Raw genomic sequence first — 13762 nt, forward strand, 5'->3', positions numbered from 1 at the left:
CCTGAGCTTGACGTCTTGGTTGGAGAGGGGGTGTGGGAGAGAAGGCTCCTCCCCACCCAGCCGTCTGCCTGAGGCATCCGACACACATACTGGACACACCTGGACAATGTGTCCTCTGCCAGATCTTGTTAACAGAGGAGACGTGCCTGCCAGCCGGAGACCGCTCCTGCCATGAAGGAGTCGTGGTGATCTCTTGTCTCCGGGGAGAGCAGCTTAAATGGGGCTCAGAGTTAAGACAGTTCTGGCAAACTGGTGTTCCTGGGGTGTTTGGGGAGGAGTATGTATCCCCCCAACACACATATTGGCCTTTGCACTGTCCTGGGGGATTTCTCATGTTCTTATGTGAGAGAGTTTGCATGATTATAATGGCCAACATATTTTGACTGTTTACTACCCACCAGGCACTGGACTTAGAGCTTTACAGGAATTATAATTTCATCCTCATACCTGCCTTAGGAGAGAATTACCCTTTATTATTCCATTTTAAGGATGAGAAATGTGAAGCAGTTTACTAGGAAGCAATGGAGATAGGACTCAAGACCTAGGCAAGCCAGCCTCAGGCGCCACAGGCACAGCCGCCATATGATGATTGAGGCCCACACTTTGGCCTGTATATTAACTTAATTTGGGTCTTTAAAGATGAGCATGATTGAAACCAAAATACCTTTGGATCCTTCAGTGATCTGGGTGATTTACATATATGGACTTGGGCTGTGTCCTGGTTGACAGGGTGACACGGACTGACCATTTGCTTCTTGACAGCCAAGCAACTGAACACATCACTTTTCAAATGTCCAGATATGGGCAACATTTGGCAGCCTGGCAGGACTTTTCTATCATTCATCCAGATGTTTCCCCCCATTTCGTGCCATATAGACACTTGCATCCCTCTGGCTTTGATTGTGTGTGTGAAATTCCTGGTTGAAAAGTATTTGCTGGTTTTTTAAAGCATCATCTTGTGACTGCACAAAGGCAGGAGGTTGGTTAGGGTTCCTCTTTGCAATCCAGGCCTGAGGCAATTAGGTTAAGCTAGAAAGAAATCAGACTTTGGAAAAGTGTCAGAAGCCAGAGGAGAAAACCTCTCCTTCCCTTATTCAACCAGAGAAGCTGGGAAGAGGCTGGCTGGTGAAGAGCATTTCAAGCCAGTAGCTGCTGCATGTTCCCGCAAGGGTTCTTGACTTTCCAACCTGCTCTTCCAGAGGCTTTGAGCAAGTGGTCCCAGAGTAACAGAGCCAGGAATTTGTAATGAACAGGGATGTGTCAGCCCAGAGGCATTCTTGGGCATTGATGAGCGTTAAGAATAGATCCAGAGTGGGAAGGTTCACTGAGCCTTTAGGAGGAAAGGAGTTCAAGATATCATGAAGCTGAAGATTGGAGACTGTTGAGGCTTGGGGTTGATTAATGACTGTGCATTGAGTCCCCTATACAGAATTTTATTGTTGTTAACAACCATTTGATCAATAAATATGAGAGATGCCCTTTCAAAAAAAAAAAAAAGATATCATGAAGCTAAAATAATGTGATTTAACAGAAATTCCTTATTTTATATAGTAAGCATCAACAAGTGAATGAATTAAGATGATGAATGAATGAATGAATGAATGGGTAAATAGAATTGGTGAATGGGGCTGATAAACTCTGACAGCCTTGATTTGGAGGGTCTGACCTACAGTACTGACAAGGGTAAGGGCCCAGTTCTTATCCCCAGGAGTCCTTCAGCTCAGGGTCAGGGAGAGGTAGTCTGAATCCTTGAACCTTGCCCTCTCCCTGCGTACCCCCCAACTCTGTTCTGCAGGACCCTCTGGTCACAGGGCTCCTCTGGCATCTGGCTGCCGTAGGGAGTGGAATACAGGAGGGTATAAAGCCGATGAGGCTGCAGTCCCAGCACCCTGAGCAATCTGCAACCCTCTTCACCTTCCCAGCTGTCCCCCTAGACCTAAGCCACCCCATCTTCTTGCTTGTCACACTCCAGTGTTCTGGCCTTTTAAGGCTCCAAATGATGAAACTGAGAGATACCCGAAAGCCCTTTGAGTCCAGCCCTCCCATTTGACAGAAGGGTAAACTGAGGCCCAGGGAGGAAGCAAGACTAGCTTGAGGTCAAAGCCCTTAGGAGACGGCCCCATTACTGTGGAAGGATTGGGAGAGGGGTTCCACTGTTCTTACGATAACACAGCACCACTGAGCAGAGTAGGGGTGAGACAGAAGGGGCCTGGAATTCTTGAGCCCAGGTAGCTTCACTGGGTCTCTCCTGGTCTCTGGGGGAGGCCTGGAGAACTAAGCAGCATTTTTTGGTTCTGGGCCCTGAATCTCCCAAGCATTCCATGGGTAAGGCAGCAGAGCTGGGGAGGGGAGGCACTTGAGGATCTACTCTCCCCCTGGGCCCTCTGCTCTGGCTGCTGAGCACCGATCCTTGACTCATGTCTCTGTAGGCAGCTGCAGCATCATGAAGGGTAGGCTGAGGCTGAGGGCCACGGTCAGACTCCCCACTCTGTCAGGGGCCTCTGTGCTGGCCCCAGCTGTAGAGGGGTACTGAGTATACCTCCTGGACTGAACCCCTGGGCCCACCTTGTGCTCCTGGGCTGTCAATCATCAGTGTAGCCAGGAAGCCCTTCCCCAGGGCCACTTACCTTTTGGGCAGGTGTTTTCCACCTGGACACCCAAGAGGAGGAAGTTGCTGCTTCTCTCCTCCTTCCTTGGAACCAGGGCTATGCCTAGACCGTGGCCAGAATGACTCTGGGAGCAGACACTGAGGGAGAGTGAGTGTATGTGTGTGTATGTGTGTGTGCACCAGTGGGGATTTAGAGGGCCGACTCCAAAACCCTGAGAGTTTCCAAACATGTAAGATTCAAATAAAATCTAATATAGTGAGAAGAGTACTGAGCTTATCAAAAATCCAGTCAAATAAATCCCTTTACTTCTTTTAGCCTCAGTTTTCTTATTTGCAAATTGGAAATAATTCCTAGGATGTGAAAACCTATATGGAAATGATCTACAAGCTGTAAGTTGCTGCACAGATGCAGAATCATTCGGTCCCCTGGATGAGAGGATCAAGGACAGGAAGAGAAATGGCTCTGGCTTGGGGACACGCGGGCCTGGGCAGCCTCCGGCATCTCCCTGCTGCGCTTCTTTCATCGCGTGCTGGCCTCCTTGTCCCTCCCCAAGCCCAGGCAGCAGGCGTTGCGGAAGCCCCGGGTTCTCAGAAGGGGGATTTGCCCAAAGGTCTCTCACTGTCTTTCCCACAGTGAGGCCAGGGTTCAGCCCCTTCCTACAGCTCCATCCCAAGCCAGTCGTGGTGAGCACTTGGTGGGTCTGAGCATTTTGCATTATATGCTTTCTATCTTTTATCTTCCAGTTTATCCTCAAGCTTCTCTTTGGGGTATGGGATGGAAAGAATCTTGCATAGATGTGCTCTGGGTGTGGGGAGCTGGGGGATAGCAGACCTCAAGCTTTCCCCAGAGCTAAATACTGGCAGGTGGCCACCTGCTGTGTCCCAGCAAAGCTGATGGTGCCCAGCTTGTGCTATTTGGTGGTGCCTGCCTCTTGGAATAACATTATAGTAGGACCAACCCTGCACGCCCTATCTCCACCAGTTGTACATAGTTCTGAATCGGGGTGATGGGGAACCCACTCCCCTTCTTCTGCTTCCCCATCTTGGGCAGCAACTGGGAACAAGAAGCTGTGGGTTTAGAGAGCATCTCTTCCCAGATTGGGGACCACCCGTCCAGAGATGTTAAGTAACTTGTTTTGGGTCACACAGCAGATCCCTACTCCAAGTCCCCAGGGCCACTTCTCCTGCCCCAGACACCCATCCCCTGCTTTAGCCTTTCCCTTGTCCCTTGTCAGCTGAGGAGGAGCTGGCTGCAGCCAGAGATGCAAAGGGAAATTGTTTTACATATTTGTTAATCAGGTCTCAGAGAGAGAGAAGGACCCCAAGCTCATCAGCCAGGAAGGAATCCAATTTGGCTTTTATGGCCATGGTTATTGGTCGTATTTTGTGGGGATCTTTTTATTTGTTTATTAAGCTGGCAGTCTGGGAACCAGGGAACTGACTGGCTGCTGGGCCCAGTGGGTCACCGGGCTCACAGAACTCTAGGCTGCAGGCCAGGACTTGGGACTGGGGGTGGGGGGCCTGGACAGGTTGCCAACGGCATGCAGTGAGAGCTTTCAGAACCTTCTTGACCCTTCAGGCAGAGGGTATCTGGGAGCCTGGCTGTATTTCATGGGTTCTGTAAGTGTTGCTGGTTTTATTAAGCTTTTATTGCCTTTTCCTCAGAGATGCTGAGGCTGCTTGGTGGGTTTCAGGAGCCAGGCCTGATGGATCTGGGCCATGAGGCCTGAGCTGTGCAGGCAGAAAGGGGTGGGGGGCATGGTGGGGGACAAGAGTCAGTTGGGGTGGAATTCCTTTTGACAGTAGAGCACAGAAACCAAAAGGATGGGTTCTGACATGGGCCTGCAGAGGCTCGGATTCCAGCCCTACACCCCAAGCTTCCTTGCAGCGCTGGGGCTGGATCGGAGATGCCATAAATAAGTAAAGCACACAGTGGGCACACAGCAGCACCCAGTGAATGGGAAGGTCCAGCCCAAGCCCTTTGCACGGGGTCTGCCAGATAGTAAGTTCTTGGCCTTCTATTTCTTTTGTTGCCTGGCCACACCAGGAAGAGCTGATGGGCGGATCTTGGCAACCTGTTTGTGTTCCCCCCTCTGGACAGGAAAGTCCTGTTCCCGGCCCAAATGTCATCATTTCTTCCCTCCCCATGGCTGGAGGAAGTGGTGCTTTGAGGAATGAGTCCTGGCCAGAGATCCAGGAGCCTGAGTCCCCACAGCCAGGAAGTGGGACAAGCCTGCAGAGAGGCGAGTATGAGCCTCAGTGGTGGGAAGGCTGAAAGCTAGATCACTGTTGGAGAAGGCACTGGGAACTTGGGAGGGCCTTTCAAAGGAGCAGATCTTTCCGGTCTTGCAAAGGGCCCAGACCGGAGCAACAGATTCTTTCAAAGAATGGTCCTGGAACACCTAGCACAGAATCACCTGGAGAGGTGGTGTAAATACAGATTCCTGGGTGCCCAGGAGTTTGCATTTTAACAAGGGTACCAGGTGACTGATCCATATTAAAGTCTGAGAGAATAAGAGTCAACTCAGGCCAACTTGTAGACCAGATCATGAGCAAGGGAAGATTTGGGGCTCTTCCCATCTTCAAAGTTCCCAATGATCATACTAGCTGCTGTGACTCAGCATCAGGGTATCGCCGTCCCATTTTACAGACAAGGAAACTGAGCCTGGTCTGGCCCAAGGCATCCACCTAGTGGCAGAGCCAGGGTTTGAGCCCAGGTCCATCTAACTGCAGCATCCACGCTCCCCACACCCCCTGGAAAATCAGGCCCTGGTGCTCTCAGAACCTGATATCTCTCTTAGTGTTGGGGGGGGACCACTGGACAGAAAACACAGAACAGGGAAATGTGACATTGGCTGTTGTGACCGTTGTGACCATTAATCCTGGGTTCCTCTGGTGCTGGCTGGGACGTTTCCCGGGTGACATATCGACCCGAGCAAAGCTTGTTTGCTTGATATATATTGAGCTGTTGGGCTTGCGAGTCAGTGCCCACAGTTTCCTCACCAGCTGTCAGCCCGCGGAGGCTAGCTGTCCCTTATGTGCTTCATCTCCGCAGCCCACCCCTCTCTGAGATACAAGGGGTCCCACTGGGCTCAACACAGAGCACCATCCCTCCCCCCTTCCCCCCCACCGCCAGCTCCCTTCCCCCTTTCATCCCACCTTGCTGGGAGGAGTGGTCATGTGCCACCCTGTGAACTTCCTGCCCTCTGCTGGCATATTTAGCCTGTGCTACAGTGTCTCTGGTGGGGAGGGGCAGGAGGTGTGCTGGGAACTGGCAGGAGGTGTGCTGGGGACTAGGCACGGCTGTTGGCTGCAGCTAGAGCCAGGTTTCCTCAGGGCTGGGGCAGGAAGGACAGGGGCAGTAGATTTAAGATCTTCTTGCTCTGGGAAGGGCTCAGACATAGTCTGAAAGTCACCTCACCACACCCCTTCCTCTACAGATCTAGAGGGCACTTCTGGCTCTGCTGCCATTTTCGTTTCAGATTCTGGGGCGGACTTGGAAGGAGTTTCTAGAAGGGCCCAAGAATGCAGCTGCTAGGATGGGGCTCACTGCTACACCCCAAGTTTCCCTCAGGAAATTGTGTTAGGGTTCTTCAGAGAAGCAGAAGCAATGAATGTAGGTGATAGATAGGTAGACAGGTAGGTAAATAGATAATAGATTTTTAAGGAATTGGCTCACATGATTGTGGAGACTGAGAAGTCCCAAGATCTGCAGGTGGTCAGCTGGAGACGCAGGCGAGCTGATGGTGTAGTTCCTGTCTGAGTCTGAAGGCCTGAGAACCAGCAGAGCCAGTGATCTAAATTCCTGTCCAAAAGCCAGCAGGCTCAAGACCCCGGAAGAGGCAATGTTTGAGTCTGAGCGTGAAGGCTGGAAAAGGCCAATGCCCCAGCTCCAGCAGCCGCAGGAAGAGTTCCCCCTTACTCAGCCTATTCAGATCTTCAGGTTGATGGGATAAGGCCCACTTTAGGGAGGGCAACCTGCTTTACTCAGTCTCCACACCCAGAATCATGTTTGTCAAGGTCTGGGCATCCCATGGCCTAGCCACATAAAATTAACCATCACACCCGCACTCTCACTGAAGGAAAGGCCAGGCTTCCAAGACTGGCGGAGACTTCCTTTAAATGACGCCTTAGGCTGTCACCTGTTGAAAACAGAACTTCTGAGACCTGAGGGTTTCAGGTCTTAGGGGAATGGTGCAGGCTTGCTAAAGGGCAGTGGGTTTCTTCAGTGGGTATATTGATGTCTCAGCTCCCAAGGAACTTAAGGGCTGGTTGAAATGGAGAAAAGAGCACGGGCTTCAGAATCTGAAGCTCTGAGCTTCCAACTCTAGTTCATCCTTTATTTGCTGTGTGACACAAGGGAGTCACTTAACCTCTCTGTTTCTTCTTCTGAAAAACAGAGACACAGATAAAGCCTCCATTTCAGGGCTGATGTAAGGGTGGACAGAATGTGGTAGACCCACAGCTAATTATGTTCTGATAACCTTAATAGGTGTCAGTTTCTACATTGAGCTAGTTGGGCTTTTAGCTTCACCCCATCTGTGTGATTTTGCCCCAGTTTTACCACCATGTCTTCAATACTTCTGCAGCCTCCTGGCCTGGGATGGAGTGCCCAGGCCCTGGAGAAGGGCTTGAGATTCTGGGTGGCGGCACATAGCCAGGGCACCTGGAGGGTGGCAGACTCTCAGAAGACGGGGCATTAGGATTTAGGACTGAGCCGTCCTTTCTTTCCTCCCTTCACTCAGATGAGGCAGGCAGGCCTATAGCCAAGTGAAGGGCTCCATGTCCCCACTGCAGCTTATCAGAGGTAAATGGAGCTCGTCAGCTCAAAATGCCTCATTTTGAACTTCTGCCCAGATCTCTGCCCAAGGGGAAGAAAATCTAAGACCCCAAAATGTTTGCAGGGACCAGAGCTGAACCAGGGAGGCAAAACACCCTGAGACAGGAATAAAAAGCTGATTATCTCCTAATTGCTGTTAAATTATATATACTTGTACATATTTTAAGTTGAATCTGCATGTCTAATGTGATTTTTTTATTGCATTTTAATAGTCTGGCTGGGATGGGGGAATGAAGAAGGAAGGGCTCTGTCACCCATCGCTGGAAGGAGGGAAGGTGTAAACAGGGTCGCAGGCAGGCTGAGAGGTGGAGCCACTGTGGAGAAGAGCAAGACGCAGAAGGGGGCTGGGGGTGTCTCTGAGGCCACACCCCTTCCCACCAAAGCCTCATTCTGTACAGATGGGGAAGTCCATCTGGCTTGTGACTTGAAGAATGCCATTTTCCTGAGACCTTAAAAATAGCTTCCCTAATTTGGTTCTTTGGGTCCGTATGTCAACTTCTCTGGGCCTGGTTGTTCCCAGGGACTGCCAGCAACTCTCCTCAGAATCTGGTGATAGAGCAGACTGAGCCCTCCTCTGAGCCAAGAGTTCTGGCTCTACCACTGAAACTTGACCTTAGGCAAGTCCCTTCTCTTGCTGGGCCTCAGTTTCCCCACCTGTAAAAGGAAAAAGTTGGATTAGGTGTGCTCTGATGTCCCTGCTGGGTTCAATGAACCATGATCTACTTCCTGCTTTTATTAAAGACCCCTCTTTCCATCTCAGGGGATGGGAGAGTCCATATTTGCTCACCCACTGGGCCCCTCACCCCAGGTCCTTCTGCTTTCTAGCCAGGATCTCTCTGGCTGCAGCCTGAGCCAAGTCTCCGAGGTTCCTCTCCTTGGAGGACAGAGCCCTCCTCCCACACCTATTATAGTAACTCCTCAAAGAGTTGAAGGCTGTTAGCAAAAATCCCTTCCACATACATACACAGACATTCTATTTTTAAACATTTATTTCTGATTCTAAAAGGTTATACCTGATCATGGCAGAAAAATTGGAAATGGACAAGTAAAAACAAGGAAATAAAAATCACCCGCAATCCTCCCAGACATAGATAACCACTATAAATGTTTTTTTTTTAAGTATGTATATGTGAATTTCATCTGTTATAAAATTAAGATTATGCTTCCCATGTGGCTGTGGGTCGCCCCACACCTGGCCCTTAGAACTGGGCTGGGTCCTTCCTTGGGAGGCTCCCCAGAGAGTCCTGTTTCCTCGTAGGCGGCTGCTGCACTTGCTTTTCCCAGGGGGAGGGGGACTTGCTTTGCGCATGTGTGTCCACCTCCGGTCATGGGCCCCTGGGAGGCCCCGACTTTAATTTTGACCCCTCAGAGTGTGTGTGTGTGTGTGTGTGTGTGTGTGACAGAGGGGAGGGATCAAGGGAGAGAGTGTGTGACAGAGGGGAGGGATCAAGGGAGAGAGTGGTCACTGAGCAGGAACGCACTCGGAGGGCCCACCCTACAGGAGATCACAACGGCTCACGTCCCCTTGGTCACAGCCCCACTTTGCGCTCTCTGTCTGAGCCAATGACGGACACCGCAGGAACCACCCTTCTCTCCTTTCCCTGGAGCAGCTGCAGCTCCTCACTAAGCTAATCATTTCCCATCATTTGAGAAAGGAAAACAGATTTGCAATTTGCTGCCCATACTTTGGAGGGGCCTGAGGAGGTGACTGCTCAAGGAGGCACTGGTGTCAGACCCCACCTGCCAGCCAGGCCCTCCTTGGTTGGGGGGGGGGGGTTTCTTAGATTCCACCCATCCTCCTTGACCTGCAGACCAGGGCATCGCAGAGACTCTGGGGGTGCACAGTTGGAGGGATCCAGGCCTTTACCATTCCACTGCCAGGTGGGGGAGACAGGGTCCCAAGAGGGGACGCACATGCCCAGGGCCACCCAGAATTGGTGGATGAGCCAGTCTACTTCTTGCTTCTCTCTTTCATACTCTTCAAGATCCTTCCCACCTGGGCAGGAGAAACCATACTCTGCTGTGTGCTTACATTGTTTGGTGTCGACTGTCTTCTGTCCAGGGAAAAGGTCCATCTATCCAACATGGATCCAGAGGTTCCTTTTCCTTCCTTCCTTCAACAAGAATCTACTAAGCACTGACACTCCAGGAGTACTTTAGGCCATGGGAACCCAGCAGGAAACATGACAACCGAGTCCCTGCTCCCGTGGAATTCATGTCCACCCCATTGTGGGGCTCTCACTGGGAGGCAGATGGCTGTGCCCAATTTTCTGGTCACTTAAATCTAGCAAATGCCATCTGCAGGGAGCAGAGTTGCACGTGTGGGACAAATTGTGCCAGTGTAACCAGTCACCCCAAAACTTAGTGATGCATGGCAACTAATGTATCATGCTTATGGACTCTGGGTCAGGACAGGGCACAGGAGAGGGTGGCTGAGCTCTACTCCACGGCGTCTGGGCCTCAGCTGGGAAGACTGAAGGCTAGAGCTTACACCACGACCAGGGAGCTGGATTCATCTGCAGGGGGCCTCACTCACATTCTGGTTGTATGATTATGCTGGCTGTCAACTGTTGTCAGCAGGAGCTCCTCCATGTGGTGTCTCTGCCTGGCCTAGTCTGGTCTTCCTCACAGCCTGGCTGGACTCCAGGGACAAATGACCTAAGCAAGCCAGGTGGAAACTGCCTCTCCCAAACCTCAGAAGTCACAGAGTGTCACCTCTGCTGGAGTCACAAGCCCACCTTGATTCAAGGGGAAGGAATGCAGACATTACTACTTGATCGAGGAGGTCTCAAAATCACATCATGAGGCAAGCATGTGAGATGGGACAGGTTGCTGGGACCATCTTTGGCAATTATAATGTGTCACAAGTCTTTTAGATGTTCACAGCCTTTGGGGAGAAGCAGAGCCTAAAAGAATAGCAGCCGTCATTTCCCAGTCACTTCTACCTGTCAGGCACTGCAGTCAGCCTGCTATGCACAGCAACCAAAAACCTCTGTTTTGAATATCGTCAGCCCCATTTTGCAGATGGAAAAACTAAAGCTCAGAAAAGTTACATTGTCTGCCCCATGTCATACAGCTGGGGTTTGCACCCAAGTCTATCTGTTTGCAAGCCATAGCTCTTACCATTCTGCTACACTGCCTCTCCCTTGCTGTCACGAAGTAATTTTTACCCCCAAAGTGTGGTGAGCAGCTCAGACAGGCAGCTGGGTGGGGGGTTGGGATCTGCAAAGGCTTCCTGGCAGAGGTGACACCCCTGAGCAAGGCTTCGGAAGATGCTGTAGACCTGGACACCTGGGGAAGGAACTTGGCATTCCTGGTGGAGTAGCCATGGGCTGGAAGGTCTCCAAATCACCCAGGGAGTGCTTCTGTGACCCAGAATCCTGGCCTTTACCCCCTCACAAACTAACACATTGTCAACTGTACACCTTGAAAGGCAGGCTGAAGCTGGGGACAGGGTGGATGGACTCAGTCCCCAGAAAATATGCAGAAGTGGCCCCTGCCCCTCTCTACCGTATCACCATCAGTTTTCTCCTTCCAAGGCTGGGAAGGGGGCAGAGGCTCCCATGTGCCCCCATACCCACAGGCAGGTTTGGTTTTGACCTTTGGATATGGAGTGAGTCTGAGCCACCTCTGGTTCACACTCAGGAGTTTCTACTAATACAAACTGGGCCTCGGAACCCTTAGCGACCCCTGGTAGGCGAGAATGGGAAGTTTGAGTATTTTATCATAGGAATCTTGCATATTACAGGAGCAGCCTCCATCCCTTCTAGGCTTCTCTCCCTTTCAAGTCCTCTGCCCTGCCCTCCTCTCCCACCCCTCCGTGGGCCCCTCACTCCCTCTTTCCAGTTTCTCTCTCCATTTCCCTGTTTGCATCTGCCCTCCCCTCCCCCAAGTTTCACTCTCCCGTGTCTCTCTCCTCTTCCCACCTGTCTTGGTCTCTCATTTCTCCTGTGTCTTGTCTCTCTGTTTCTGTTTCCCTCCTTCCCTCGTCCTCTCCTCCCCACTTTCTCTGGGCTGAGGGCGGCCCCCTCTCTTCCTGGACAGACCGTCTAATTGAAATGGAGCACTCTAGAGAATGTTAATAGGAAAGGCAGCATTAATTAGCCAGCTCTGGCATAATTAGCTTCCTCTTTCTCACTGCCTGGCGTCTAACTAGATAATGAGTCTCTCTCTGTCCAAGCAGAGGGCAAGAGGGACAAGAGGGATAGGCCATGCCTGGGGTTGCTGGGAGGCCTCCTGCCTTTGGGCCACCCTGCTGGAGTCGTCAGGCTGCCCAGCCTGCCCTCTCCTGCCAGGCCCTCCTGCTGCTGCGCCCAAGTCTTGGGGAGGCAGATGCCTGGCCCCGGCTTGTGCTCAAAGGTTTGACGTTGCTGGATCTGCATGTTAAGTGGTCTGAGCCTGACAAACAGTGGCTGCAGCTGCAGTGTCCCAAAGAGGGGGTGGGGAGCTACTGAGAGTTCTTGGGGAGAGCTATGACAGGCACCTAGTCCTGGCACAGCCCCATGGGCGATGGCTGAATCCCGAGGGCAGCAAAGAAATCTGTTTATGTGACAGATAATGACTAAGGTACTACACAGATTGCAGAGTTCTTCCACCCTTGACACTCCCCACTGTCATATGCAGAACAGCCACCTCTGTTTTACAGATGAAGACCCTGAGGTTCAGAGAGCTTCAGTGCCTTGCCAATGTTCACACTGCCAGGGTCCATCTGATTCCAAAAATCATGCTGTTTCTCTTCTACCTTAATATTTCTGGAAGGTACTTTATAGCTGCTCATTAAATAAAAGTGTTTGCAGTGGAGTAACACCTCACACTGGCCTTGAGCTCTAAAATCAGAGAATGCGGCAAAAAATTGGCAACTCATGCATAGTCAGAGTCCCCTCACACATTCCTTACTTGGGGAGGAGTATCTTTTTACAATTGGGCTGTGATTCTCCTTTTTTTTGTGGCCTCAAAAGCCAAGATCTAACTGGGGGAGGTGATGGGCAAATAACAGGTTTTTCTTGCTGTTTTGTGCACACGTGATTGAATTCAGTCAAATTAAATGCCTACTTGATGCAATACCACTGCAGTGCTCATATTTGGTTATGAGTGGACAGTGTTAATACCCAGGGCTGGGCGACTGCAGCCACAGGGCACCATTCTCTCCCTCTCTACCTCTCTCCAGCCTGCTGAACTTCTCCCTCTCCTATAGGCTATGGACTCGGAGGATGACCCCTTGCTTCAGGATATGTGGCTAGAGGAGGAGCAAGAGGAGGAGGAGGAACCAACGGGGGAGGCCTTTAGGAGGGCCCAGAAGTGGGGGCCCCAAGTTGGGACAGGAGGGCAGTGTTGCTGGAGGCGCTGGACCTTGCCCTCCCGGCCCCCAGCCCTGGGCTTCTGGAGTACCCTGGGCTGGGCCTTCACCAATCCGTGCTGTGCAGGGCTGGTGCTCTTCCTGGGCTGCAGCATCCCCATGGCCCTGGCAGCCTTCATGTTCCTCTACTACCCACCACTGGACATTGACATCTCCTACAACGCCTTTGAGATCCGCAACCACGAGGCCTCCCAGCGTTTCGACGCCCTCGCGCTGGCGCTCAAGTCCCAGTTTGGGTCCTGGGGACGCAACCGACGCGATTTGGCGGACTTCACCTCTGAAACGCTCCAGCGCCTTATCTCGGAACAGTTGCAGCAGCTGCACCTCGGCAACCACTCGCGGCTGGCCCCCAGGACCCCACGCGCTGCCCCTGGGGCCCCAAAGCACGGCCCAGGCCAGTTGGGGGACCCTTCTAGGGACCAGAAACCAGCAGCCAATCGGAGTGGGAGTGTTCGGAGCGAGATCCCGCCCCTGGTGGATCTGGCAGCCAACCAGAGTGAAGCCCCCGTGAAACAGGGCCTGGAGAAGAATGGGCGGCGCCAACCCAATGCACCACTGCCCGAGAGCGCAGCCAATCAGAGCCGTGCCCGCCGAGGCGCTTCTCACTGGGACTACTCACGCTCCTACGTCAGTGCCAATACCCAGACGCACGCGCACTGGCGCATCGAGCTCATCTTCCTGGCACGTGGTGACACGGAGCGCAACATTTTCACAAGTGAGAGGCTGGTCACAATCCATGAGATTGAGCGCAAGATCATGGACCACCCAGGCTTCCGGGAGTTCTGCTGGAAGCCCCATGAGGTACTTAAGGACCTGCCTCTGGGGTCCTACTCCTACTGCTCACCGCCCAGCTCGCTCATGACCTACTTCTTCCCCACCGAGAGGGGCGGCAAGATCTACTACGATGGCATGGGCCAGGACCTGGCCGACATCCGGGGTGAGCAGACCTGCCGGTGCC

General features: G+C 52.2%; 1 protein-coding gene across 2 annotated transcripts in view; it reads left to right on the forward strand.

The window, feature by feature from the left end:
- The first annotated feature begins 12633 nt into the window (after nucleotides 1-12633).
- DISP3 (dispatched RND transporter family member 3) overlaps nucleotides 12634-13762 on the forward strand; it is a 31511-nt gene continuing 30382 nt past the window's right edge. For both annotated transcript variants that reach the window (XM_036925178.2, XM_036925179.2), the window contains exon 1: nucleotides 12634-13741. In XM_036925178.2, coding sequence (XP_036781073.2) covers nucleotides 12646-13741 — 1096 coding nt within the window. In that variant the 5' untranslated portion in view covers nucleotides 12634-12645. The remainder of the gene's footprint in view (nucleotides 13742-13762) is intronic.

The sequence above is a fragment of the Manis pentadactyla genome, chromosome 4 (assembly GCF_030020395.1).
Source record: "Manis pentadactyla isolate mManPen7 chromosome 4, mManPen7.hap1, whole genome shotgun sequence".
Taxonomy (NCBI): domain Eukaryota; kingdom Metazoa; phylum Chordata; class Mammalia; order Pholidota; family Manidae; genus Manis; species Manis pentadactyla.